The following is a 27,650-nucleotide window of genomic DNA, read 5'->3' as shown; positions in this document are numbered from 1 at the left end:
CCACGACAGCACTGAAAATTCCTGATCCCCGAGCCCCATGCCAGGCACCTGTCTATTTAACCCCTCCCCTCTCGCCTCCTGATTGGTCGCGCGGGCAGCGCCCCCTGGCGGAACCGGGCTCTGATTGGAGGGAAGTTTGCAGCCTGAGACTGGGACTGTGGAGAAAGTGAGTCGGCCTCGGGCGGGGGCGGGAGGCGGGGCCGCGCCAAGACTGACCCGCTGGACAGACTGGCCGCCTGGAGCGCGACTCCACGCCGGACACGATGCGGCTGCCTGGCCCCAGCGGCCGCCGCCCCCTCCTGCTGGTGCTGCTGCTGTCTCTCCTTGCAGCCGCCGCCTCCGCCGCCCACGCCGCCGGCCCCAGCCCCAGCCAGGCCGTCGAGGTTGCGGTAATCCCGGGCCGCCCGGCCGGGTAAGCCCCGCTGCGGCCCCCTCGTCCTTGTGCCGCCTCTACCCAATAAGTCTGGAGGTCTAGGAAGACCAGGACTTTCGGATTTAGGGGAATGTGAACCCACTGCTTCGTGATAAGGATGAAGAACCAGAGCTCTTGAATTTATTAGGGCCCTCTACTTTGTAGGGGTTGGAATCCGAAGTGTACTGAGATTTTGAGGGGAGGGATTCCCCTCCCGTGTGGTAGAGACGGATATGGCTCCAGGGAATTCTAGAGTTTATTTGGAGAAGGGTCCCAGTTTATACGGGGATGGGGCTTTGAGTTCTCCTAAGATGATAGATGGGTGGGGCCGAGCTGGGATGGGGGTCCCCCAAACTAACTGGGTGCTTAAGGAGGAAGAGTATGGGAGGTTATCAGGGCACTTTAAGGGGGAGTTGACATGTCCTGGTTTTCTGGGGGGCGGGGAGGCCTGAACTAATTAAGAGACCTTTTCCTAATGAATGAGGAAGACGTGGAGTTTTGGGTTGATGGTGGAGGGGCTTGTGGAAATTTGTGCGGAGATGGGGGGCCCTCAGATTTCATGAGGGTTGGGGGGGTGCTTTAGTTTCCTAGAATTAGCGGATTCCAGGCTTGAATGGGGTACCAGTGATTTCGCGGCAAGAAATCCAGAATTTCCTATAGATTTAGGGGGTTATAGCCACTCTTCCTGTCTACGGGTGACGAGATCGAAGGAAACAGTCTGCCCAGTACCCCCCCACCCCCACCCCCGCCCTGCGGCCCAGCGCTCCGTTACAAAGGCCCCGGGCTCAGCTCCCGCCTCCGTCTCTGCGAATGCGTTTAGTAACCCGAGCCGCGCCGGGGGCGGGGCTGGGAAGGGGTTAACCCGGAGAAAAGGCGGGAGGGATGACTGCAGGATCGGGGGTCCGGAAGGCTCCCACCCGGGCGGCCTCCTCCCCTACTGGGCCCCACACATCTAAAAAGAGTCCATACGCCCGACGTCCCCTTCGCAGCATCCCCCTGCTGCCCCTCTCTCCAGGCCGGCGCACGCGGCCTCGTCCCTCGTCCCCCTTAGCCTGGGGATAATGGATTTGTCTGGGGGGCCCCTTGGTTGCGACGCACTTGCGCCCAAGCTGAGGGCTCCGCCAGCCAGAATCTGAGACCCTCCCGGCGCGGAGATTCCTCCAAGAACGACTCCTTCCTCCTGGTCAGGCGGGAAACTGAGACCCATAGACCAGGAGACTCTGGCTGCAGGACACACAACGTGGAAGGGCAGGAAGGGGCTAGAACTCAGGCCTCGGGATTCCCAGTACTGGGCTGTGGCTCCTGTATCCCCCTCCACCTCTGCACCCTGCTGGACCCATAGTCAAAGGAGGACCTCCCTCCCCAGCCGTTGAGGCCTGTGGAGTGGCGCCATCTGCCGGCCAATCGCGGGATGACGGCTGAGTCCAGGACAGGGAAGTGCGGGGAGGGCGGGGTTCTAGATTCCCAGATCGGGCTTGGAAGTGCGCTTAGAAATCCTCTTTAAGTCTTCTTCTTTCTTTAAAATAATTTTAAAAAGACTTTTAAATGTCTTTTCCAATAATACCTTACCTCAAACACTTCAGAAGAAAAATAAACGTGAGGTTGCTGTGACCTTTATCCCTGGAGAGCCTAAACCAGTTTGCCTCCTATTGTACAGATGGGGAAACTGAGGCATCGAGCACAGTGCCTCAGATTGGTCACACATCAATCTCGAGCGCCCTCAAACCTCATCTTGGCTTTCCCTCCCCTATCCCTCATTGCCTTCCTTTGGGGAGTTCTACAGTGCTAGGGGCCTGAGTGACTTCCATCCCTCTATCTATAGTGTTGCTGCTTGTCGCTGCTGCCCAGGCCGATCGCCCAGGAGGAGCCGCTGCTTCAGAGGTGGGTTCTTGTAGGCGAGGTATAGGTTGGAGGGGACAGGTGGTAGGAGCAGAGGAGCTGGGGTCTCCCTTCCTCACCCCTCATCCCAGCTGCAGAGCTGGATGAAAGAGGAACTCAGTTGTGCCTCCTTTTCCACTTAGTCCCTGGCTGTCTCTGAAGCCTCCTGCAGGGTCCAGAGCTGCCGGCCCAAAAAGTGTGCAGGTCCTCAGTGGTGCCTGACTCCAGTGCCCCCAGAGCTGTCAAGCCCCAGCCTCAGCGTGAGGAAGAAACAGGTGTCCCTTAACTGGCAGCCACTGACGTGAGTGTGCAACCCGCCCCTTCTAGGTGCTCCCAACTCTGCCACCATTTCTGGCACATCTTTCTCTCTGCTCCCTGGGTCTCCTCTCCCTTGCTCTCTCTTTCTATCCACTTGTGTCTCTGTTTCTCCTTTTCTCGCCAATCGCTGTCTCTGGGTCTTTCAGTTTCTGTCTCTCTGTCTCTGTCTCCATGTTCCTCTCTCTCTATTTGTTATTTCCGTCTGTCTCTTTCTCCCATAGTTACCTGTCTCTTTGCCTCTGTGTCTCTCTTCTCTCTCTCCCTTCCTCATCTCTGTTTCTCCCACTGACTTTGTTTCTTCCAAGCCTCCAACGAACGCTCAAGGCCTGGTCCCCATAAAGAGATGGGGGGAGGGTCGCAGAGCCTCCACTGGGAGACCTCCTGGTGTGGGAGGTCTCTTCCAGTCGCGGGGAGGGGGGGGGCGTCAGCCAAACCGCGGTGACAGCTCCTTCTCTGCCCCATCCCACCCAGGCTGCAGGAAGCCCGAGCTCTGCTGAGGCGACGGCGGCCCCGCGGGCCGGGGGCCCGGGCATTGCTGAGAAGGAGGCCCCCACAGCGAGCCCCTGCCGGCCAGTCCCGGGGTAAGAACATCCGCCCTTCCTCCGCCGGGGGGCGGGGGGTTCCGGGCCAGATAAAGCCGTCTGGTTCCCACGGTCCAGCCGCCGCCTAGCCGCCCCCCATTGTAGCTCAGCACCCCTCCCCAGGACGCAGCCCCCTCTAGGGACCCCGGCGTCCGGCAGCGAGAGGTGAGTCCGGGACAGGACCAGACGCTGGCCAGAGGCGCTGACCCGCGGGGGTGGGGCCGGGAAACCAAGCGTCCGGGCTCCCCACTGCCGGCCGAAGAGGGGGGCGCTCTCCCGGCAGAGAAAGCGGCCGAACTTGCCCAGACAACAAAAGCGATTGTGCGGGTTGGCGCCTGCCTGGTTACCGAATGCCCAAAACTGCGGGGCGGCTAGGGGCCAAAGGCCTCCCACTACTTTCCCGACCGTCCTCCTGCCTTCCCGCTCCGGCTCTCGGCCCCGGGGCTAGCACACCCCCTAGTCTCAACCACCCTCAGAAGTCCCCCTCCAGCTGTGGCCTTCAGCCCAGATGTGTCCCCTCCTCCCTAAAGTCTTCCAGATGTGGACCTCCGGCCAGATGTGAAGACCCCCGCCCACAGTTTCAATCCACCGTTTCCCCTAATCCATTCTGACTTCTACCAGGTGTGAGGGTCCTGGTTAGATGTGACTGCGTCCTCGAATGTGCCCCTCCAGCGTTCTGCCCACCATCTAAACCCCCAATTCCTTCATGTGCCCAGGTGCACCGACCCTTCTCTCCCCCAGCTGTGCCACCTGGCTGCCCAGATGTGCCATGACAGCCGCCTACCCAGATGAAGCTCCTTCCTCTGTGACTAAGAGAGACAGCCTTTAGCCTCCTCCCCAAATGCGGCCCCCACGACTCTTTCCTCTTTATGGATTCAGCCCTGTCTGGGGGGGGGAAACGGACCCGCCCCCACCTGTTCCCTTCCCCGTCGCTCCCCTGCGGGCCCCATTCACTTGTTGGTGCGAGGCGGGGGCAGAGGGGGCGCCCCCCTCCCCCCTGCGAGTCTAGCGCCCAGCCTGCGCGCCTCTGGCTGCGCGCCCGGCCCCACGCGCCCCCGCGCGGCCGCCGGGGAGGGAGTGGTGGGGAGGGGGGGGCCTGAGCGGGGGCGCGGCCGCCCTCCCCCGCGGGCGGGCGGGCGCGGCCGGGCCCCTCGGGCGGGCTGGGGCGGCGGCGCGGCGGAGCGCGGCGCTGCAGCCATGGCGGGCGGCGCGCGGCTGCTCTGGGTGTCGCTATTGGTGCTGCTGGCGCTGCTCCGGCCGCAGCCCGGGCTGGGTCGGCCCCGAGAGCGCCTCCGCGTGCGCTTCACCCCGGCCGTGTGCGGCCTGAGCTGCGTCCATGGGCCCACCGGCCCCCGCTGCACCCCGACCTGCGCGCCCCGCAACGCCACCAGCGTGGACAGCGGCGCGCCCGGCGGGGCGGCCCCGGGGGGCCCCGGCTTCCGCGCCTGTGAGTGCGGGGTGGTGGTCCCGAGGGAGGGCTTCCCCGGGTGGAGGAGGATTCCCGGGGATGGGGGAGACAGTCCCCAGGGCGCGGGAGTCCAGATTCCTTACGCAGTAGTGCCGGGGAATCCCTGGCTTATTTAAGGAAGAGAGCCTCAAATTCCTGGCTTTTGGGGTTGGGTCCTGAGGGTCTTGATTTCGCAAGCAATGAGGGTTCTCAGGGACCTGTGATGTCCCATATGAGGGGATTGGGGGCTGACTGCTGTGCCTTTGAGTCAAAGTGGGGAATACCAGAATTGAGGGGCTTGGGGTCTTGGGGGAAAGGGGTCCGAATTCTGTGACTGTGAGTAAGGGGTCCCCAGAGTCCAAGGGAGAAATCCAGGGCCATGGGGGGGTTTCCACTTTCTGCTTCTTTGGGTGGGACGGATTAGGAAAGTCTAGGATGGGAGTGCCTGTGAGGAGGGGGATTGGGGTGTGGAAAGTTGATCCTGAGAGCTGAGAGGGAAAGAGTTCGTAGAAGGAGGGTCTCTGCAGGACCCTGAGTTGCAAGGGTCGCACGTGGAAGAGCAATCCAGGCAGGAGGCCTAGTGGAAAAGGCGCCCCCTGGGGGCAGAGGGGACAGAAGGAGTGTGCGCACCCGGCTCCCCTAGAGATGGAGAGCCCTTGGTGGGGGGGGGCACCTGTTGGCCCCAGGGTATGGTGGTGGGTGGGCTCTCAGGGTCTGGGCCTACCTGCCCCCAGCCCCAGAGGCCCTCTGGAGTGGGGAGTGGGGGCCCCTGGCGCCGGAGAACTCGCCCAGCCTGGCTCCCAGCCAACCCAGCCCTGGCCGGCGGCGTGAGCTCATCTCCCGCCTGAGCCCCCGCCCGCTGCCACTCCCTCTCTCCTCCCCTTCTTCCCTCCTTCCTTCACTCCCTCCCGGCCCAGCCTCAACGGGCGTGTGCCAGGAGCCTTGCCCAGGCGGGTGCCAAGCCCCTGGAGGCACAAGGAGGGGTCTGTGAAGGGGGCTGACCTTGGGAGGACCTGGATGTCCTCAGCCCCTCATCCCTCCAAGGGTGTGGGACATGGAGTTGCCTGTGCCCGTCTAGCGGCCCGCCCTGGGTGTGGAGGCCCTCAGGGTGCTGGGGGGGGGCCTACATTCAGGATGAGAGAAGACAGACAAGTGTCTTTGGAGGTTAGGCAATGCCCCCAGACTTAACTGGATTACCACCCGCAACGCCCCAACAGAGACCCTTCCTATTTTGGAATCTTGATTCCTAGTTAAGCCTCTCCTAGCCCTGCCACTTAATTAAGGACCCCTATTAGAGCACCCTGGAGTCCTGGCCTGACTCCTCTAACTAGGGGAGCCCAGAGTCTCTGCCCTCACGCCCTAAGCCCCTCTGCACCGCTATCAACAGACTCTGGAGACCAGCCCCTCCAGTGAAATTCCCTCACATTCTTCTGATGTAATCTCCCCAGACTGTGCCCCTCACCAGAGAACTCTAGTTTTGTCCCTCAGCTATTCCTCCCCACATCCAGGGGAAACCCCGGATTACAGATTCTATACAGTGATAACTCTGCTCCCTAGTCGAATTCTCTTCCCACAAAAGGTTCCTATTTTCTTCTATTTCCAAGTGATCCCTATTCCTGTCTATCCAAGTCCTTCCCTTCCAGCTGACTCCCTCCCCAGGAACTTCTGATCCGTCTGTCTTCAGAGAAACCCAGAGTTGGTCTTGATCAGTGATCCTCCCAAGAGGACTACAGATACTGTGTTTCCCCCAAGCAGCCATTAATCAAAAAGTCTTGGGTACCTAATCCCTTAGCTGAGAGGGGAGGGGGCATTCCACAGTATCTTACAGTCTTCCCAGACAATTGAGACTCTCTTGGGCTGGGGACTCCCAAGAATCCCACTTCTCCATCTAAACTTTGTTCTCAGCACCCTCAAATTGGCCATTCCCTAGAAGACACTAGAGTCCTGTTTTTAGGTAACTCTCCCCAAAAGGACTTAAGGGATTCCTTCTGTTGAAGGGTGCCACCGTTTCCTCTGGGATAGGCTCCCTTTCTGTTCCAGAAACCTCCAGTGGTCTTTGAACCCCCGAGTGCTGCCTTCTAACTGATCTCCTCCCAGGAGTGCAGTCTCTTTACCCTTATAAATTGAGGGGGCTCCCTCTATGCTTTCCTGTCTCCAGTGTGTGGCTCAGAATCCCAGACACGCCTTCCTGGACGGCCCCGGCCGCCTGCCCCCTTCCTGCCCTCCGCACAGCTGTCTCCAGCTGTTCTCGGCAGCCCCTGGGGAGAAAGGGAGGGGGTGCCCTCGCAAGATACGTCCGGCCTTCTTTGGTTCAGCGGGCCCGGGGCTCCCCAAGGGTCTGGAATGAGGAGCCGCCGCCCTGCCCCCGCCGCACCCCTCTTTGTTTACCCCGCCGCACAGCTGGTAGTGCCCCGCCCAGAGGTGGCCTGAGGCCCAGCGAGGGCGCGCCTAGGGGAGAGCAGGCGCGTTCCCGCTGGCCCCCGCCCCGGGGCTACTGGAGGCGGGAAGTCAGAGCTAGAACTGGAGAGCCGGAGCCAAGGGGAGGTGGGAGGAGACAAAGCGCGGGGGGCGGGGGGTGGCTAGGACGTCCAGATAGCCGGGAGGTGGGGTGAGAGGAGCGTGAGCGAGTGAGCCAGGGCAAATTAACTTGAGGAAAGGAAGGTGGGTGGGGCTAAAGGCAGCAGGTTAGACGCCTTGATAGGCGGGGTTTACAATCCCTCGGGTAGAAGAAGGTGATGTGGGCAGGGTGCGTAGAAGGGGAGGGGGGGGAACCGCACAGCCTGTGGGCGGAGCTTGAACGTAGTGGAGTCTGCCGGACGGGGTGTGAGCGTGCCTAGAATGGTAAGGAGACGGAGTTGCGAGCAAGGGGTAGTGCCAGGGAGTGGCAAAATGTGGGTTTGCTCAATGGAAGTGACCAGCGCTGGGTCTGAGGGGCTGAACAGTAAAAGATGGGCGGTGCTAAATGCGAAGGCAAGAGCTAGAGTGGGCGGGGCTGAGCCTACGGGCGGGTACAACGCTGTCTGGGCGGGGCTGGTACGCCGTGGACTCGGCCAGAAAGTGGGACTCGAGAGGGAGGGCGGGGTGAAATGAAAGTGAAAAAGGAGCTGGAGGGCGTGGCGAGTGGACCCAGTGGGCGGAGCTATACCTTCAAGGGCTGTACGACTGGACCCAGCCAACGCAAGTGGCCAGGGTTAAGGGGGAGATGACTCAAGACAGCTCATGGCGGAACGACTTTGAACTGAGTGATACCTTTGAGCGTGTAGTTACAACGTTAGGGACTGAGCTCGTTTGAGTGCGCTCGTCCCAGGGGCGATGCAAGGAGGGTTGCCGGCCCTGAGTGTCCTCGCTCTCCCCCTAGTCCTGTGTCCCTTGATCTGTCACAACGGAGGTGTGTGCGTGAAGCCTGACCGCTGCCTCTGTCCCCCGGACTTCGCTGGCAAGTTCTGCCAGTTGCACTCATCGGGCGCCCGACCCCCGGCCCCGGCCATGCCAGGCTTCACCCGCTCTGTGTACACCATGCCACTGGCCAACCACCGTGACGATGAGCATGGTGAGGAAAGTGCGGCCGGAGTCCCCTCCGCCCCCTCTGTCCACCACCTTGCCGTTCCTTTGACTCCCATCTTTCCTACCTTCTCTTAAGTACCCTTCTCCAGCGCGCCCTTTCCCCCATTCCTACTCCCACTTTGCCCCCCACCCCGTGCCTCTCTCCAGGCGTGGCGTCTATGGTGAGTGTCCACGTGGAGCACCCGCAGGAGGCGTCGGTGGTGGTGCACCAGGTGGAGCGTGTGTCCGGCCCTTGGGAGGAGTCGGACGCCGAGGCAGTGGCGCGGGCGGAGGCGGCGGCTCGGGCGGAGGCGGCAGCGCCCTACACGGTGCTGGCACAGAGCGCGCCGCGCGAGGACGGCTACTCGGACGCCTCGGGCTTCGGTTACTGCTTTCGGGAGCTGCGCGGAGGCGAAGTGAGAGGAGGCCGGTGGGGAGGGGCCCGGAGCGTGCCACCGCGCGGGGGCGCGCTCACCCTACACTTCCCCACAGTGTGCGTCCCCGCTGCCCGGGCTCCGGACGCAGGAAGTCTGCTGCAGAGGGGCCGGCTTGGCCTGGGGCGTTCACGACTGTCAGTCGTGCTCGGAGCTCCTGGGTAAGCCCCAGGATGTCCCCGAGGTGCTCGGAGCTGGGGAGGAGTGAGAACCCCGCTGCTTCCTGTTCTCTGCCCATAGATATACCCTTACACAAATTCTAGCCATGCCTACCCGTTGTGGGGATCATTTCCAGTCTAGACCTACCCATACCGTCTGGGACCACCCACCCCACTTTCTGACTTTGGCTACCCTGTTCTCACTCGGCCTTTGTGCCACAGGCCTACTCATGCAGATCGCCAACCTAAGGCTGACCTTGCACTCAAACCACACTCAACACCTTTTAGTTCCTCCCACCCCATTTTCGTCCCCGCCCACTCCATCTCGCTCCGCGCGCCCCGGCCCAACCCTCTCCTCTCTCTACAGGTAACTCCGACCAAGTGGGCGTCCCCGATGGACCGTGTCCAACTGGCTTTGAAAGGGTTAATGGGTCCTGCGAAGGTGAGCTGGGGCAGGCGTGGGAGGAGCTTGGGACGGGGCTGGCTGGGAGCTTGCCCCTGACGCCACTGGAACCACCCCTTCCCTCGCAGATGTGGATGAGTGTGAGACTGGCGGGCGCTGCCAGCACGGGGAGTGTGCGAACACGCATGGCGGATACACCTGCGTGTGCCCCGACGGCTTTCTGCTTGACTCGTCCCGCAGCAGCTGCATCTGTGAGTCACTGGGGCCTGAAGCTGGTCCCATGTCCAGCCTACCCTCATGCCAGAGGGTATCCCTGGGTCTATCCCAGATCCCTGGGTCTAATTCCCTTAGACTACACTCCCCCCAGATGCTCCCAGACCCCAGATTCACCCAGTCACTCCTAGATCCCCCTCAGAACGTCTCATCTCAGACTCTCATTCACCCTCAGACTCCCTGAACCTTCTTCAGCTCCTTTAAGAACCCCTCAAACCTTTTGGATTAGGATCCCCAGACTTTCATCAGCTCCTCTCAAGCCCCCAAATTTCCTCCTCTCTCTCTCGACCACCAGACCTTCTTCAGGTCCTGAGATCCTTCCCAGATTCTCTCACTCACCCCTCAGACTCTCCTCAAGCCCCAAACCATTTTCAGACCTCCCAGACCCCTCAGCTCTTCCTCAGACTCTCTCAGAGCTTTCCCAAATGCCCCTCACACCCACCGAACCCTCCCTGGGACCATTCCTCTACCTCCCAGATCCCCTAGTCCCACTACACTCCCAACCCCGCCCTGAAGAATTTCCTCCCCCACCCCCAGCCCAACACGTGATCTCAGAGGCCAAGGGGCCCTGCTTCCGCGTGCTCCGGGACGGCGGCTGCTCGCTGCCCATTCTACGCAACATCACCAAACAGATCTGCTGCTGCAGCCGCGTAGGCAAAGCCTGGGGCCGGGGTTGCCAGCTCTGCCCACCCTTTGGCTCAGGTGAGCGCCTCCTGCCCGCCTTTCTCTAGACTTGACATAAACAGCCCCCATTCTAGGCTCCGCCCCCAGCGCCTCCAACCGGGTTGGGCCCTAGCCTTGGCCGCGCACCCGGCATCTGAGACAGCCTATCTTCAGACTGGACGCCACCCTGGCTTGCACATGACCTTGAAGTTACGCTGTGTCTGCCGAGCGTCACCCCCAGCCTCGACCTCCCCTAGCCCTTGAGATAGGCTGCCTACCCAACCTTGTTCCCAGGCTCTGGCCACCTCCCCAGCTTCTGAGACACTGCCTTCAACCTAGGTTCCGCCTTGGGCCCCGCCCCAGACACGCCCCTCCCGGAGACACCTCCCAGGCAATCTTGCTTCTTCATAAAACCAGACCCCACAATGGACCTGACTGTTTCCTGGCCTTCAACCTCCCTGTAGACACCAAACCAGACCCTGCCCTCAACTCCGGTCCCTGCCATCATCCCAAAGAGGGAAAAGCATCCTTGGTCCCGCCTTTAGCCTCTGAGGTGTCCCATTCTTTGGCCACTGGGGCCTGAAGCTGGTCCCATGTCCACCCTACCCTCATGCCAGAACATCCCTGGGTCTAATTCCCTTAGACTACACTCCCCCCAGATGCTCTCAGACCCCAGGTCCCCCCAGTCATCTTAGACCCCATTTCAGCATACAACGCAAACCCCTAACACACTCCCAGGCTAAGCCCTACCCACGGTCAAGGCCAGACCCTAGCCGCCCCCCTTTTCTCTCTCCTTCACCCCCCTTCCCTCTCATTCCCCCCTACTCTCTTGCCCTCTCTCTGCCCATCTTCTTCCCTTTCCTGTGTCCAGAGGGTTTTCGGGAGATCTGCCCAGCTGGCCCTGGCTACCATTACTCGGCCTCTGACCTCCGCTACAACACCAGACCCCTGGGCCAGGAACCACCCCGAGTGTCCCTCAGCCAGCCCCGTGCCCCATCCTCCACCTCCCGGCCACGCACAGGTGAGCTGGTTTCTGGAGGAGGGAGTGTTGTCTCCAAGGGGAGATGAGTGGGGACACCCAAACCCAGGTCTCCACTGTTGACAGCCCTTCTTTACCAGGTTTTCTGCCCACTCACCGCCCAGAACCCCGGCCTGAGTCACGGCTAGAACCGAGGCCAGAGCCCCGTCCGGGCCCTGAGCTTCCCCTGCCCAGCATCCCTGCCTGGACTGGTCCGGAGATCCCTGAGTCAGGTGCGGTAGAGGGAATCAGGGGCATTGATGGCGGTACTACAGGCAGGAGGTCGGGGTGGGGGTGAGGGGCTGCAAAGTGAAGATTCTACAATAGAACAGATAAGGATGTGACAGCCAGAGGAGTTAAGGAATGGGTGGGGAAAGATAAAGGTTTGAAGGGTGGGGTGGTGGTTACATCAGGAGCTGGAGTCAGGCAAGCCTGGGTGCAAGTTCTCTGTCAATTGGGAAGGTCAATTTAACCTCCCTGAGGCTCAGTTTCTTCATCTATAAAATGCGGATCATTGTGAGGATTCAGCAAGCTGCCTCTGAAGTATCTGGCACATAGTAAGTGCTCAGTTAACGTGAGACAAATAATTATTTTTCACGGAGGACACTAAGAACATATCTCAGGCAGAAGACTGGGGAGCAAGTTATTAAAAAATGAAGACTTTGGAGTGGCATTATGGGAGGATTCAGGCAGAGGATCTGATGAGAATGTCCCATGATAAAGGAGAGCGACATCAGAGGGGGAAGACTGGGCTCGAGGAGGGACATCCGGGAGGATGTTTTAGGCAGAGGATCTGAGGGAATTGTACTGGGATGAAAGGGACAGAAGATTGATAAATGGGGGAACCCTGGCTCACTGGACCCCCGCAGGTCCCTCTGCAGGCGAGTGTCAACGTAATCCCCAGGTCTGCGGCCCGGGACGCTGCATTCCCCGGCCCAGTGGCTACACCTGCGCGTGCGACTCCGGTTTCCGGCTCAGCCCGCAGGGCATGCGCTGCATTGGTGAGCCAGGTCGAGGGGGAGGACGGAGGCGGGGCGGGCGGCTCTACCCTGTCACCTCCTGACCAGACCCCTCCGTACCCTCAGACGTGGACGAATGTCGCCGCATTCCCACGCCTTGTGCTCCCGGGCGCTGCGAAAACACGCCAGGCAGCTTCCGTTGCGTGTGCGGGCCGGGCTTCCGAGCTGGCCCGCGGGGTGCGGAGTGTCTGGGTGAGAAATCCAGGCCCCACCCCAGCTGGGGTCTCGCTCCAGCTCTCCCTCTGGAGCAGTTCCCGCCCTCGCACTCTTCCCCACGCCCCTTCAGCCCAACTACTGCCTTGGCCTGGCCCCTGGCCCCGTCTCCAAACCAGCTCCCGCTCTCACTTCGGCCCCACCACTGCCTCTTTCCGGCCCAGCCGGCCCTTCCCGTCGGGGCCAGTCCCTGCCGTACTACTGTCCCGCCCCTCTCCTTGACTGGGTCCCGGCTCCGCCCCTCCCTTGGCCCCGCCCTCCCTTGGCCCCGCCCCTTCAATATTCCAGACTAGCTCCTGCCCTCTCCTAGGCCCCTCCCCTGTCCCACAACTGCTGCAACCTATCTACTCACCATGACTCCTGATTTTCCACCCTGCCACACCAGTGCCCCGTCCCCGAACCACCCCTTCCCTCGCTCCTGCCTTCCCTTTGTTCGGTCCCCAAAGCTGTTCTTCCCGCCCTTGCCCTCCCCAGGCCCTGCCCTCCCCAAATTGCCCCCCTCACGGTCCTCCTCTCTGCCTCTGCCCAAGCTGGGTCCCCAACTCTTGTCCTGTCCTCCCCGCTGACGCTCCGCCTCAGCCTTAAACCGAGCCCCTCCGAGCCCCTCTACCGCCCCTGGCTCCTGCCTCGGCCTGGCCCTGGCCGAAGCTTGACTCCGCCCCTGCCTTCGCCGCCTCCCCGCCTCCCCAGGCCTTCTGGGGGAGGCGAGGAGGCGGAGTGTCTGCCTCAGTCCCAGCCACGCGGTTTGTGCCCGCAGACGTGGACGAGTGCCACCGCGTGCCGCCACCCTGTGACCGTGGGCGCTGCGAGAACACGCCAGGCAGCTTCCTGTGCGTGTGCCCCGCTGGGTACCAGGCTGCGCCCCACGGAGCCAGCTGCCAGGGTGAGGGATTGGGCATGTAGGGGGAAGGGTAGAGCGGCAGTGGTGAGGGATGGAGATACCGAGCAATGAGGCAGAGGGAGGCTGATTGACGGGAGAAAGAGGCCAGGCTCTGAGAACCAGACATGCAGCCTGTTGGGGATGGAGAGGCCAAGTGTTGGAAAACAGAAAGGCTGAGTCATGGAGGATGGAGAAGCAGAGGGATGGGGGATGGAGACGTCATTAATGGGGGAAGGGGTAGAGTTATGGAGGACAGAGTTTAAGGAGGCCCACTGATACGGACTAGAAAGACAGAGTTCTAGGAAGCAGACAAGCAGCTTAACAGGGACTGAGGAAGTAGAGGGATGGAGGATAGAGTTAGCATGATGACAGATAAGGTGGCAGAATGATGGAGGGTGGAAGGTCAGAGCGATGGAGGTCAGGGAGGTAGAATAGAGCATGGGGGGGGGCGGGCAGAAGGGGCCTAGAGGAGGTATGACCTGGCCCCTTGCTCTGAGCAGATGTGGATGAATGCATCCAGAGCCCAGGCCTGTGCGGCCGAGGGCTCTGTGAGAACCTGCCCGGCTCTTTCCACTGTGTGTGCCCGGCTGGCTTCCGGGGCTCAGCGTGTGAAGAGGATGTGGATGAGTGTGCCCAGGAGCCACCACCCTGTGGGCCAGGCCGTTGTGACAACACAGCAGGCTCCTTTCACTGTGCCTGCCCTGCTGGCTTCCACTCCCATGGGCCGGGGGCCCCCTGCCAAGGTGAGGGCGCTGAGCCCAAAGCCACTTCACCTCCATCTGCTGTAGGGACTGGAGACAGGTTTGGGAGACAGAGAGGCAGAGTGATGAGGCTCAGTGAAGGAGGACAGGGACAGAGGCCTGGGGGTATTGAGGGGCTGGGGAGGGGCTGGCTCCAGCATCTTCTCCCCTTTCTCCACATATGAGGGTGCCCTCCATTCCTCCTCGTTTTTTGGATGATACCCTCGTGCTTGTGGGAACCCTGAGGCGGGGACAACTCTGAGTCAGGGAAGGCAACATGCAGGAGGTGGTGCCTTAGCCGCATCCTGGCAGCTGGAGAGACCATTAATGGGGCAACAACAAAAGGGTCTGTCCTTCTGGGAGGAGGGAGCAGCCTGAACAAAGTCCAGGACGCTTCCTCCAGAGTAGAATGTTGGGGTGGGTGGTGATGGCAATGGGTCCAGGCCCCTTCCTCAGCCCCACTGGTCTCCTGTGCCCCAGATGTGGATGAGTGTGCCCGTAGCCCCCTGCCCTGCACCTATGGCCGGTGTGAGAACACAGAAGGCAGCTTCCAGTGCGTCTGCCCCACGGGCTTCCAACCCAGTGCTACCGGCTCTGAGTGCGAGGGTGAGGCCGGGGAGGGAGGGAGGAGTGTGGATGGGTGAGGGGGGCGTTGGGCCACTCCTCCAAAGCCACCCTCTCCTCTGCTCCCCAGATGTGAATGAGTGTGAGAAGCACCTGGCATGTCCTGGGCAGGAGTGTGTGAACTCACCTGGCTCCTTCCAGTGCAGGGCCTGTCCTGCTGGTCACCACCTGCACCATGGCCGATGTACTGGTGAGATCAGGCCCTGGGTGTGACCTTGAACCTGCATCATGCCTCCTGACCCAGATCATGACCCCTGACCTGGCCTACAACCTTCTAACCTGGATCTCAATCCCCTTACCTGGACCACAACCCCCAGAGCCTGACTGCAATTCTTGACCTAGACTATGAACCCCTGATCAGACTGCAGTTCCTGATTTGGGGACCACGACCCTTGGCCCTGAGTGTGACTTCTGACTCTGTGACCAATGAACCCTCAACTTGACTGTGACATTTGACCTAAACATAACTACTGACCACAGCCCTGACTGCAGCCCGTGACTCTGTGTGATGCTTGGTCCTGCCTCTTTCACGGCCCCGCCCCTTCTCAGGGTACCTTCCCTGGGGCCTGATTGTGTTCACGATCCTGGACCCTGACCCCTGACTAGAGACTCTGGCCCCTGACTCACCAGAATGCCATCTAATTATCCTGACCCCCTTACCCTAATTAACGTCTGACCCCTGTCTCAGTCCAGAGTCCCTTCACCTGACCCCAGGATCCTGGCACAGGGAGTTCCCAGAAACCCAGACTCAAGGACCCCCAACCCCAGTCTCCCCTACCCACTTCTGCCATGGAGCCTTCACCACATATCCAACCCCAAACACTTCCCATCACCTTCTTCAGACCCCTCTCCCCCAAGGGGATCCATCAGGGTGTTCCTAGACAGAACCCCTTCTGAAATCCCCATTCCCACAGATGTGGATGAATGCCGTTCGGGCGCCTCCTGCGGCCCCCATGGCCACTGCACTAACACTGAAGGCTCCTTCCGCTGCACCTGCGCGCCAGGCTACCGGGCACCACCTGGTCGGCCCGGGCCCTGCGCAGGTGGGCTTGGCGGGGAAAAGGTTGGACAGCCTGGGAGCGGGACTTGGCTTCCTTGGGTAAAGCCTGGTGGGGAGGTGGGAGCTGGACTAAGGGACTGCAGGTGGAATTTAGAAACCGGCCATCGGGGTGTGGCTTGCGGGACAGGGTTGCTCCTTTGTAGGCGGGGCTTGGGTCTCGGGGGCGGGTCTGGTAACCCCGCAGCCCTATCTCTGGGTACCCTAGACGTGAACGAGTGCCTGGAGGGCGACTTTTGCTTCCCCAACGGCGAGTGCCTCAACACCGACGGCTCCTTTGCCTGTACTTGTGCTCCCGGTTACCGGCCCGGACCTCGCGGAGCCTCTTGCCTCGGTCCGTACCCAGGCTGGGCCTGGATCGGGAAAGGGTGGGGAAAGGGAGGGGCGGAGTTGGGAGACAAAAGGGGAAAGGGCGGAGTCTGGATAAGTTGGGCAGTGAATGGAAAGGATGGAGCCAAACCCGTCGGAGAGGTGGGGCTTGCAGGAAAGGGAGGAGCCTAAGGCAGGTGGGGAAGGCGTTAAGGTCTTGGAGCTGGAGGGGCGGGGAAAGGGCGGTGGAGGGGCGTGGCTTGGAATGTTAAGCAAAGAAGGAGATTCGCCTGCGGTTTCCGACACTGTCCCGCAGATGTGGACGAATGCAGCGAGGAGGACCTCTGCCAGAGCGGCATCTGTACCAACACCGACGGCTCTTTCGAGTGCGTCTGTCCTCCAGGACACCGCGCTGGCCCAGACCTCGCCTCCTGCCTCGGTGAGAGGCCTCGCCTCTGCCTGGTCCCTCTCCCCTCTGCCTCCTCGTCTCCCCCATTTGTCTCCCCCCTCTGCCTCTCCTCTGCTGCTTTCTCCCTTCCCCTTTCCTGCGACTCCCACCTCCCTCTTCTGACTCTCCCCTCCTTGACTCCTCCACCTTTTTTCCTTTGCCTCCCTGCCTCTCCCATCTGACTGCCCTGCCTCCCCTCCTCAGACGTGGACGAATGTCGGGAGCGGGGCCCGGCCTTGTGCGGGTCCCAGCGTTGTGAGAATTCCCCCGGCTCCTACCGCTGTGTCCGCGACTGCGACCCTGGCTACCACGCAGGCCCTGAGGGCACCTGTGACGGTGAGACCACTGCCCCACCCCCACGAAGAGTGGCAGAAGCCGGCTCCACGCCTCACGGATTTGGGGGGAGGGGAGGGAAAGGGCTCCCAACCAATGTACTTAACTCCTAATCGTGGTGGAAACAAGCCACCAGCGTGTCTTTATATTTTTTTGTAGAGGGGAGGAAGGAGGATAGGGGAAGACACTCCTGTCAGGAAACAGGCTAAGCCTCGCTTCCAGAAGCAGCCCAGATTTGGGGGCGGGGGGGGTGGGATGGTGTGTGGGTCAGCATTTTGTGGAACAGATGAAATAACAGCGGACTGCCTTGGGCTCTTGGGTTGCCAGACCCCCGATTCGTGGAAACCTAGTTTCATGGGACCTCATTCATTAATTCCACAAGAATTCATTAAGCACCTCCTGTGGCAGTAGAACAGGCAATGAGTAAAATGAGTAAAACAGAATCCCTGTCCTCATGGAGTTGACGTTCTAGGGGGAGAGACAGACAAGAAATATGTAAATATGAACTCGATTCATTCAGCAAACAATTTGGGGACACCTACTGTGTATCAGGCACTGTTCTACACCCTGGGGATACAATGAGGAGCAAGACAGGCACAAATCCCTGCCGACGTGGAGTTTGCATTCTAGGGAGGTGACGGCATACCAATAACTACATGGATATAAGGAGTTTAAGAAGGAAAGTAAAGCAGGATAAATGGCCAGAGATGACAGGGCAGTAGGGGTAGGGATGCTAGGAGGGCTTGACCTAGACCCTTGAGTGAGCAAGGGAGGGAGCCATGCAGATAGCTGAGGGAAGAGTGTTCCTGACAGAGGGAACAGCAAGTGCAAAGGCCCTGAGGCGGGACCATGTTTAGGCTATTTGGAGAAGAGTAACGAGAATGGTAACGAGGCCTTAAGAGGTATCAATGCTTGTTGATTTTTAGAAGCTCAGACTCCTAGAATACCACATTCAGAGACTTCTCAGTCATGGGAACTGGAAGCAGCACCAGGAACCTGTGAATCCAGGCCTGTGACTCCCCTCTCCTTCCCCCATCCCCTCCCTACTCTTTTGTAGACGTGGATGAGTGCCAGGAATATGGCCCAGGGATTTGTGGAGCCCAGCGCTGTGAGAATACCCCTGGCTCCTACCGCTGCACACCGGCCTGTGACCCTGGCTACCAGCCCACGCCAGGGGGCGGATGCCAGGGTGGGTGTCCCTGGGGCAATGGGTGAGATGTGGAGGGGATAGAAGGTCCAGCAATGGCCTGACTGTCTGGTGGTTGCAGATGTGGACGAATGCCGGAACCGGTCCTTCTGCGGGGCCCATGCCATGTGCCAGAACCTGCCTGGCTCCTTCCAGTGCCTCTGTGACCAGGGCTACGAGGGGGCGCGGGACGGGCGTCACTGCGTGGGTACGGGGCTCCAGGGGGTGGGTGGGGCCAGGGGGTGGGGAAGAGGTTGTCAGGCCCTGCTTCTCTCCATAGATCTGAATGCATGTAAACTTTAGGGGTATGGAATTTAGACCTTGGAATATAAGATCATCTTCGTGTCACTCAGGAACCCCTATTTATCCAGATTTTATTTGGGGCGTGCTTTAAAAATGCATGCATAAAGTAGTAAAAGTGCACTCATTTTTTTTTTTTTTTGGCCACACTGCGCGGCGTATGGGATCTTAGTTCCCGACCAGGGATCAAACCCGCGCCCCCTGCGGTGGAAGCGCAGAGTCTTAACCGCGGGACTGCCAGGGAAGTTCCAAAACTGCACTAATCTTAAGTGTACATAAACATCCTTTATTGTTTCCCCAACATTTTACTAGGAATCTTTTTTTTTTTTTTTTTTTTGGTCGTGCCCCGCAACTTGTGGGATCTTAGTTCCCGACCAGGGACTGAACCCGGGCCACGGCAGTGAAAGCGCTGTGGACTTCCCACCGACCGCCAGGGAAATTCCAAGGAAATTTTCTAAACATACAGAAAGCTAAAAGCCCTGTAGAATGAAACATCAGCATACCCATGATCTATATTCTATTATTATCACTTGGTTATGCTTGTTTCCTCACACATCTTTCCATGAATCCACAAAATTTTTTGGATAGAATTTTAAAATTAAATGGCAAGCTTCGATATACTTCCCCCTAAATTCTTCTGTGCATAATGCATGTCATTAACCAGAGTTCAATTTGCGTTTACAGATATTTTTATTTGAGGTTCAATTTACATACAGTGCAATGCATGAGTCTTAATTATACGTTCACTTAGTTTTGACAAATGCAAACACAACAGGCTTCATTTGTTTAAAGGGCATTAAACTGAAGTCCTGGGAAATATCTGAACTTGAGGCATACGTGGATCCAGGAACTGTAACAAGGCTAGCTGTTCTCCCAGCTCTGCTATCCTCTGATGCACTTATTTCCAGGCAGAGTCTCTTTTCACAATGACAAAAGCGGCCCTAGCACCTCTGGTTGACATCCTTAGCTTGACATCCCTGGCTACAGAGGGAGGCTCTTTCTCCATATTTCTAGAACGAGTCCCAGGACTGGCTTTGATTGGCCCAGCTTGGTCACTGCCTGTCTCTGAATCAGAGAAATGCAGCAATCTTCTTGGCCTGCTCAAAACATAGGTTGGAGGAGCAGAGGGCTCCCAAGGGAAATTCAGGGTTTGTCACCAAAAGATAAGCAGATGATGGGATCTGGGCCATTAAAATACTCATACTCAAAGCCCAGACTTTTAGACTTATGGAATTCCAGAAGTTTACAACCATTGACTCCCTCTTCCCTGTTGTCTCCTGTTCACAGATGTGAATGAATGTGAAACGCTACAGGGTGTGTGTGGAGCTGCCCTGTGTGAGAATGTGGAAGGCTCCTTCCTCTGTGTCTGCCCCAACAGCCCTGAGGAGTTTGACCCCATGACTGGGCGCTGTGTTCCCCCTCGGACGTCTGCTGGTGAGACTGAGATCAATGTCTACTTAACTGACGGCTGCCGGCCCCGCAGAAGAATAATGGGATCTAACCATTCCTGATGTGGACAGCGGCCGTCAGTTAGATGCTGTTGTTTTAAACAACAAAAGCCTTCAGAACACATGAGTTAACCTGGGTGTGGGACTCAGTGTCAGGAGAAGTAGATCCTGGTTCTGACTTTACCAGATTCCTTCATTCAACAGACGTTCACTGAGTTTAGGCCCTTTTCTGGGCCCTGAGGACACAGTAGTGACCAGGAGAGACCACCCTGTCTTCAAGGGCCTCCCAATCCAGTGGGGGCAGATAGCAATATAACCTGATGGTAACAACCCAGAGGAATCAGGACTGGGATGGACGAGGCACAGGCCAGAGCAAAGAAGCCTATGATGGGAAAGGCTAGGGCGTGGTGGGAATCCAGAGGAGGTGCCTCCCCAGCCTTGAAGGAGAGTTAGGGAGGGCTTCCTGTAGGAGGGGATGTCTGAACTGAGAGTAGTAGGATGAGTAGAAATAAGCCAAGCGAAGTGGATGAGGGAGGGCATTCTGGGCAGAGGATACAGCAAGGGCAAAGGCCTGGCAAGGCAAGAGAGGACCTGACATGTTTGAGGGACTGAAATAAGTTCAGGGTGACATGCTCTACAGAGCAAGGGAAGGGGTGGGGAGAAGTGAGGCTGCAGAAAGAGTCAGGCGCCAGGCCACACTGACTTATTACCGTGGGCAGGAGGTTGGACTCTTCTTGAGGGCACTCGGGCACCGTGGAAAGGCTTTGAGCAGGAGAGGGGTATGACCAGATTTTGGAACTTCCTCTGGCTGCCATGTGAAGGTGGATTGGAGTGGCGCTGGGACCTGAGCAGAGAGGACAGGGCTGGACCAAGGCGAGGGCCATGGGAGGGGAGGAGAGGGCAGGTGGGAGAGGGGCTCAAGAGGCCGAAGTGGATGGGCTGTGGGGCTGCCTGGGTCAGGGAGAGGTGTCCAGGCCTAGGTCTAGATTTGGGTATGAAGATTCTGAGACCAGATTGGGACACGTTGGATGTGAGGCCCCAGGGAGGCCTCCGGGAGGCCAGGGAAATCCCCTCTTCTCCTACCTGAACTGGATGATGGGCTGGACGCTTGGGAGAGTGAGATGGGGAGGTAAGAGGTACAGAAATTAGAGGAGGTGGGAATGGGAGAGAGATGATGACAGATGCTGAGAGGTGCGGAGTCGGTTCTGCCACATGGGGGCCTCAGTTTCTCCATCCATAACATAGGGGCTGGAGGCTCAGCCCACACTGTCTCCTCAGGCACGTTCCCGGGCCCGCAGCCCCACGTACCCGCCAGCCCCAGTCTGCCAGCCAGGCTCCCACCACCCCCGTCCCGCCGGCCCAGCCCACCTAGGCAGGGCCCTGTGGGCAGCGGGCGCCGGGAGTGCTACTTCGACACGGCAGCTCCGGATGCATGTGACAACATCCTGGCTCGGAACGTGACGTGGCAGGAGTGCTGCTGCACTGTGGGTGAGGGCTGGGGCAGCGGCTGCCGCATCCAGCAGTGCCCAAGCACTGAGACAGGTGGGCATGGGCCGCTGGGTGGACACAGGGCGGAGGTTTGGGTAGCAATAGGTGGACGTGGGACTGGGACAAAGGGACACATTTGGACAAGGAACTGAGGTGCTGGTGTTGCACGGGCAAGAGTGAGCTGCCAGCCAGGTGGGCGCGAGTCTGAGAGGTGGATACAAACAGGCACAGGGGCTGTAGACTTGGGCAGTGAAGGGTGGGCACTGAGGCAAGTGGGCACAGGCAGGCCCAAGGCAGGGGCTGGGGCACGGGTGTCTGGGCTCAGCCTTGTCTCTGTGTGCAGCTGAATACCAGTCATTGTGCCCCCACGGCCGGGGCTACCTGGCGCCCAGCGGAGACCCGAGCCTTCGGAGAGGTAAGGCCCGCCCACCCTCAGCCCCCAGGCCCAGCTCTGTCTCATCCTATCTCTGTTTTCTTTATCTCTGTCTCTCCCCCTCCCACCCTTATCTTCTGTATCTCTCCCTCTGGGTCTCTCTTGCCATCTCTGTCTTTCTCTTCCCTGATCATGCCCCGCAGCTACCCCCCCCGCCCCCCCCATCCAGCCTACCCCACATCCTGGCCTTCCTCCCCCCCTCCCCCCCCCGTCTCTCTTGATGGGGGGTGTGCCTCTGACCATCCTTCCCGCAGACGTGGACGAGTGCCAGCTCTTCCGAGACCAGGTGTGCAAGAGCGGCGTGTGCGTGAACACGGCCCCAGGCTACTCATGTTATTGCAGCAATGGCTACTACTATCATGCCCAGCGCCTGGAGTGCATCGGTAGGAACCCCACCTCCACCGGCACTCACACCCTCGCCTGGGACTCTCCCCAATCCTTGGCCACTCCAGCTCCTCTCTGGAATGTGGCCACCACCAGCAGGAAGTCCCTCCTGGAGTCTAGACTCCATCTATCCCGCCGTCAATGCACCGGGGAAATGGGAAAGGGGAGAGGGCTGCTTCTTGATCACTTCCTCCATGCCTCCCTAGATAACGACGAATGCGCGGACGAGGAGCCAGCCTGTGAGGGCGGCCGCTGCGTCAATACCATAGGCTCTTATCATTGCACGTGCGAGCCCCCACTTGTGCTGGACGGCTCGGGGCGCCGCTGCGTCTCCAACGAGAGCCAGAGCCTCGGTAACCCCTCCCCCGCCCCGCCCCGCCGGTTAGCCCCGCCCCGGTCTCGCCCAAGCAGTCCAGCCCCTCATTACCCCCGCTCAGCCTCCCGCCCTCACCCGGGCCACGCCCCTTCACGCCCCATTTAGCTTCTGGTCTAGGTGTTTGACTCTCGGAACAAGAGGCCAGCGGGCCTGGTTAAAGGCGAAGGTTGTAGAGGAGCCTCCCTGCCACTTACTGGCCCTGTGTACACGTGCACGTTCCTTATCGCCTCTTGGACCCCAACTTCCTTTCTGCACATTGGGTGGGTGGATTGGCAATAGCCCCTACTTTATAGGGGGCTCTGAGGAATTTTATTTTTAAGAACAGAATGGGACCTGGTCTTACTAAGTGCTAAAAATGTGCTTTCTATTATTTCCCTGTGGGTCTCTGTCTCTTTGCACCCCTCTGTGGGTTTCTGTCTTTAGGCCTTTCTCTGAATTTCTGACACTCTCTGCCTCTGTCTTTGCTTTTAGGTCTGTTTCTCTCTGCATCTTTGCTTTCCCGTGTTTCTTTGAGTCTCTGACTCTTTCGATGTGTTTGTGTGTATTTCTTTGGGTCCTCTCTCTCTTTTTGCCCACTGACCCAAAGTCTCTTCTCCTCCCAATTCCTTTTCCTACAACGTCCTCCCACATCCTGAGACTCTATTCAACAATGCTCAGAGAGGGAAAGCAACTGCCCTGGGGTCACAGAGCCCTGCAGCGGCCAGTCTTGGATAGAATCCTCCTCTCAGACCCTATCACCCTCCTATATGATAGCCTTGTGCCAGACCGAGCCCCGTACTCATCTGGAGCTACTCAGAGGACTTCTGGGAGTCAGATCACAGCTGCTGAGACGGATGTGGTGACAGGCAGAGGATGGCTGGGCTGCTCCAGTAGGGAGGAGATCGAGCATTTGGGAGGGCTTGAGTGTCTTCCCGCCGTGATGCATGCTGTCTCTGCCCTCAGACGACAATCTGGGAGTGTGCTGGCAGGAAGTGGGGGCTGACCTCGTGTGCAGTCGCCCTCGGCTGGATCGCCAGGCCACCTACACAGAGTGCTGCTGCCTCTACGGCGAGGCCTGGGGCATGGACTGTGCCCTCTGCCCAGCACAGGACTCAGGTACTGCCACCTGCCTGGGCCACACTCCGAGACTCTGCCCCTCAGACTCCAAATCCAGGTCCTCAGACTCCTAGTCGTAGACCCCAAGGTCTCCCCAAACTTGGTCCCTCAGACCCCTATGTCCCAGTGCTTTCCTAAATCTTAGACCCCAAGTCATAACCCAAAGACCTCCAAGCCTCAACCACAGAAACCCCATGGCCTGACTCAGCAGGTCTCATAGTTCCAGTCCCAAAAGCCCGAAAGGTCCTAAGGTCTGATCTCTCAGACCTTCAACTCCTGGTCTCTAGAAGCCCAAGACAGCCCATGAGACCCCTCCCCCACATCCTGGACCTTTAGACCTCCAATACCAGTTGCTCAGATCCTGCCATCCTGGCTCACAGACTCTGGTCATAGCTCGCAAACCTCCAAGTCCCAGTGGCTTGGATACCCACATCCAGGTGCCTAAGAAGCCAACACACAGCTCCAGAGATCTCCATGCCTTGGCTCTAAAAACCCCTGAGTCTCCCAATTCTCAGCCCTTGGGAAACCAGTGCCAATCCTAGGCCCTTGCTCCTCTGCCTTCCAGGTCCCATGGTTCAGATCCCCTCCCATGCATCCTGACCCGTCAGGCCCCTGGTACTTCCCAGTCCTGGTCCCTAAAACACCTCCATCCCATTTTTGTAGGCCCCTAGCCCCAGGTCTCATGGGCCCCCAAATTCCAGCACGTGGACCCTGATTTCTAGCTGCAGTCCTCAGTACTCCTGATCCCAGTGCCTTGGAATCCCCGTCTCAGTCCTCAGAACTTCAGTCCTGGCTCCAGAACCCCTGACCCCAAGCCTGCAATCCCAGTCTCCTCCTTTGAAGCCCCTCTAATGCCTCAGCCCACGGCCCTCCCCACCCTCTCCTTCGGGCTTCTCTTCCCCGAGGGGGGACGTGAATGATGGGTGCCGAGGAAGCAAGGGCTGATTGTTAGGCTTGGCTCCTGTTCGCAGATGACTTTGAGGCCCTGTGCAATGTGCTGCGCCCCCCCTCCTATGGACCCCCGCGGCCAGGTGGCTTTGGACTCCCCTACGAGTATGGCCCAGACCTAGGTTCACCTTACCAGGGCCTTCCGTACGGGCCTGAGTTGTACCTGCCACCCGTCCTACCCTATGACCCCTACCCACCGCCACCTGGGCCCTTCGCGCGCCGGGAGGCCCCCTACGGGACGCCACCCTTCGACATGCCCGACTTCGAGGACGATGGTGGCCCCTACGGTGAATCCGAGGCTCCTGCAGCTGCCGGCCCGGGCTCCCGCTGGCGCTATCGGTCCCGCGACACCCGTGGCTCCGTCCCAGAGCCTGAGGAGTCGCCTGAAGGTGGAAGCTATGCTGGTGAGTACTACGGCCCGAGTGATGGGACAAAGATGAGAAGCCAGGTGTGCAGAGAGGTGGAGATGGGGAAGGGAGGAAAGGAGGGGGAGGAGGAGAAACAGAGACAGAAATGAAGAGAAGCCGCGGGAGAGACAGGCTCAGAGAGATGGGAAAACGGAGATATTGGAGAGAGCGACAGAGAGCAGGGATGAAGAGGCACAGAGACATTCCTGTAGACCTACCTAGAAAGCGATGAGGACAGAAGGAAAGCTAGAGGGAGCAGAGTGACGTAAACATCCTGGCCTCACAGCGCCCCCCAGAGTCCTGGAGCGGGATGGGCAGTTTTAGAAGGGAACCCACCGAACCTGGGGCGCGGCCCCACCCGAACCCCGGAGTCCCCGCACTCTCCGCAGGCGCCCAGGCTGGGCCCTACGAAGGGCTGGAGGCGGAGGAGTGCGGGATCCTGGACGGCTGCGCCCACGGCCGATGTGTGCGTGTCCCCGAGGGCTTCACCTGCGACTGCTTCGACGGCTACCGCCTGGACATGACCCGCATGGCCTGCGTCGGTGAGGGGTGGGCCGGGGCCAGCATGGAGGTGGGGACCAAGAGAGGGTGGAAGTCTTTACTAGGGGTGGGTAATCAGGGACGTCAAGGAGACGGGCCAGCCCCGGTGGCGAGCAGAAAGTAATTTTTGCTCAGGGATGGGGCTTGCCTGAAGGACAGGTCAGGCTGGGAGGAAAGTGGAGCTCGACCACAGCACTGGGGCTGAGCCTGAAGCAGGATGGAAGGATAGGATCCTGCAGGCGTGATTTCTAAGAACTCCCAGGGCTACCTCGGGCAGTTTGCTTCACCTCTTTGAAGAGCTTTCAGTCTTCCCATCGAATAGGAATTATGTCTGCCTAGTTCAGACAGTAGTGAAGCAGAGTGGTTACAATCAGGGACTCTGGGGGAGCTGGACAGACCTCAGGCTCAGTCCAGCAGCTTGCTGTGTGACCCCGGACAGGTCACTGTCCCTCGCTCAGTTTTTCTTACCTGAAAAACGAGTATAGTCGTAGAACCCATTTCACAGAGTCGTGAACATCGATTTACAATGACAGTGAGGCCTATGTGTAAAGCTCAGAGAAGAGAACTGAGTTCCTCAAAGTCTCACAGCCAAGAAATGGCAGGGGGCTGGGCACTCGGGGTCTTTGTGAGCTGGTCTGCGAACCCCCTGGGAAGAGTGTGGGCTTTTAGTGTGACATGGGGTAAGGGGCTTCCTCACGCTAGGCCTCAGTTTGCACAGTACCTACCTCACAGGGTTATTGGGAGGATAAAGTTAATACATGTAATATACTTAAAACAATGTCCGGCAGAGTAAGCACTTATTGTTGTTGATATCATCATTAGTATTGTTTTTCTAACAAAAACATAGTGTCCTAGGGGCCACCACACTCATCTCACAGAACACAAAGCTGAGGCACAGAGAGGTTCAGTTACCTGCCCAGGCTCACACAGCCAACAGGTGGTAGTGGCTGGATTCCACTCCAACAGGAGGCTCCACACCCCTCTGCACCAGGAGCCTCAGGGGCCAGGGACGTGGGCTCCCGGGTCCCCAGCTCTGAACAGCGCTCCTGGTATGCCCCCCCTCCTCAGACATCAACGAGTGTGACGAGGCCGAGGCGGCCGCCCAGCTCTGCGTCAACGCGCGCTGCGTCAACACGGATGGCTCGTTCCGTTGCATCTGCCGCCCAGGATTCGCACCCTCGCACGAGCCGCACCACTGCACGCCCGCCAGGCCCCGGGCCTGAGTCCCAGCAGCCCTGGACCGCCCACTCCGCGCCTGCGCACGCGGGGTCCTTGCTGCACACACCTTCCCTCCTGCTTTCGCGCATGCGCACAGGGATGCTGGACCCGGAGGAGAGGATGGTAGATGGGACAGACGGGGAGGAAGAGTACCCTTCCTACAGACGCCGCGGGCCCGGGCTTAGCCCATGGTCCCCTTCATATTCCCGCTCCTTTTTATAAAAATGTTCAATTAAAAAACACCTATTTTGTATCTTCTGTCTCTGTCTTCCTAATGTTTCTCAAACTTTGGCTCTAGAGTTTGTTCTTTGAGCTACTAAATTACATCCTCTCGCCGTCCCTACTTCTTCATTCCCGTGCCTCTGTCACTTGGTCTATCTCTGCCTCCCTTGGTCTTTGCTCTTCTCCTATGTCTGTTTCTTTGTCTCTGTCTTCTGTCCCTTGCCTTTCTGCTTGTTTTCTCTGCCTAATTCTCCGTGTCTTTGTCTTTTGGTCTCTGTTGCTGTGTCTTTCTCTTTCCCTATCTCCCTGTTTCATTCTCTCTCTGATCTCGAGAGAGGTCTTACCTCTGGATTTTTAATACTCCTGACCCTCTCAGTAGATCCTGTCTGTAGCCCCCACTTCCCCCTGTATGAGGCCCCAGGAAGGGGTGGGTTGGGGTAGCCTCAGCCCCGGCTCAGGGCGCTCCCTCTTTGCTCAGGGAACCCCAGATTTCCTCTGTTTCCCAAAGAAGTTTATTTATTTATTAGTGTTAATTAATTTGTTTATTTGGTTGCATCGGGTCTTAGTTGAGGCAGGCGGGCTCCTTAATTGCAGCTCGCTGGCTCCTTGGTTGTGGCATGCAAACTCTTAGCTGCAGCATGCATGTGGGATCTAGTTCCCTGACCAGGGATCGAACCTGGACCCCCTGCATTGGGAGCGCAGAGTCTTAACCACTGCGCCACCAGGCAATTCCCCCCAAAGAAGTTTAGAGCTTTTCTGGTACAAGTGGGCCATGGGGAGGAGGTGGGAGCAGTAGTCACTGGAGGGGTGCATCTAAACCTGGGCCTCCAGCTGGGATTTCGCTGTGGCAGAGC

General features: G+C 59.0%; 1 protein-coding gene across 6 annotated transcripts; it reads left to right on the top strand.

Moving 5' to 3' along the window:
• Nucleotides 1-224: 224 nt before the first annotated feature.
• On the top strand, nt 225-26,827 carry LTBP4 (latent transforming growth factor beta binding protein 4). Of its 6 annotated transcripts, none has more exons than XM_060132421.1 (33): nt 225-412; nt 2,235-2,293; nt 2,453-2,591; nt 3,080-3,189; nt 7,995-8,186; nt 8,348-8,595; nt 8,672-8,774; nt 9,139-9,213; nt 9,303-9,425; nt 9,985-10,149; nt 10,982-11,131; nt 11,230-11,361; nt 11,998-12,129; nt 12,214-12,339; nt 13,118-13,243; nt 13,741-13,983; nt 14,461-14,586; nt 14,675-14,794; nt 15,519-15,647; nt 15,870-15,995; nt 16,287-16,409; nt 16,623-16,754; nt 17,809-17,940; nt 18,020-18,145; nt 19,525-19,671; nt 20,964-21,227; nt 21,517-21,588; nt 21,861-21,989; nt 22,197-22,343; nt 23,309-23,461; nt 24,433-24,813; nt 25,206-25,358; nt 26,425-26,827. In XM_060132421.1, exons 1-33 carry the CDS (start codon nt 264-266, stop codon nt 26,577-26,579), a joined length of 4,887 nt encoding a protein of 1,628 aa, XP_059988404.1. In that variant the 5' UTR covers nt 225-263; the 3' UTR covers nt 26,580-26,827. The 6 variants fall into 6 exon arrangements, with proteins under 6 accessions (XP_059988404.1, XP_059988403.1, XP_059988405.1 ...); XM_060132420.1 differs by having other exon boundaries at nt 20,931-21,227; XM_060132422.1 differs by lacking the exon at nt 18,020-18,145 and having other exon boundaries at nt 20,931-21,227.
• Nucleotides 26,828-27,650: the final 823 nt, after the last annotated feature.

The sequence above is a fragment of the Lagenorhynchus albirostris genome, chromosome 19 (genome assembly GCF_949774975.1).
Source record: "Lagenorhynchus albirostris chromosome 19, mLagAlb1.1, whole genome shotgun sequence".
Taxonomy (NCBI): Eukaryota; Metazoa; Chordata; class Mammalia; order Artiodactyla; family Delphinidae; genus Lagenorhynchus; species Lagenorhynchus albirostris.
The sequence above is the reverse complement of the archived record's forward strand: the minus strand, read 5'-3'. Positions and strand labels throughout refer to the sequence as shown.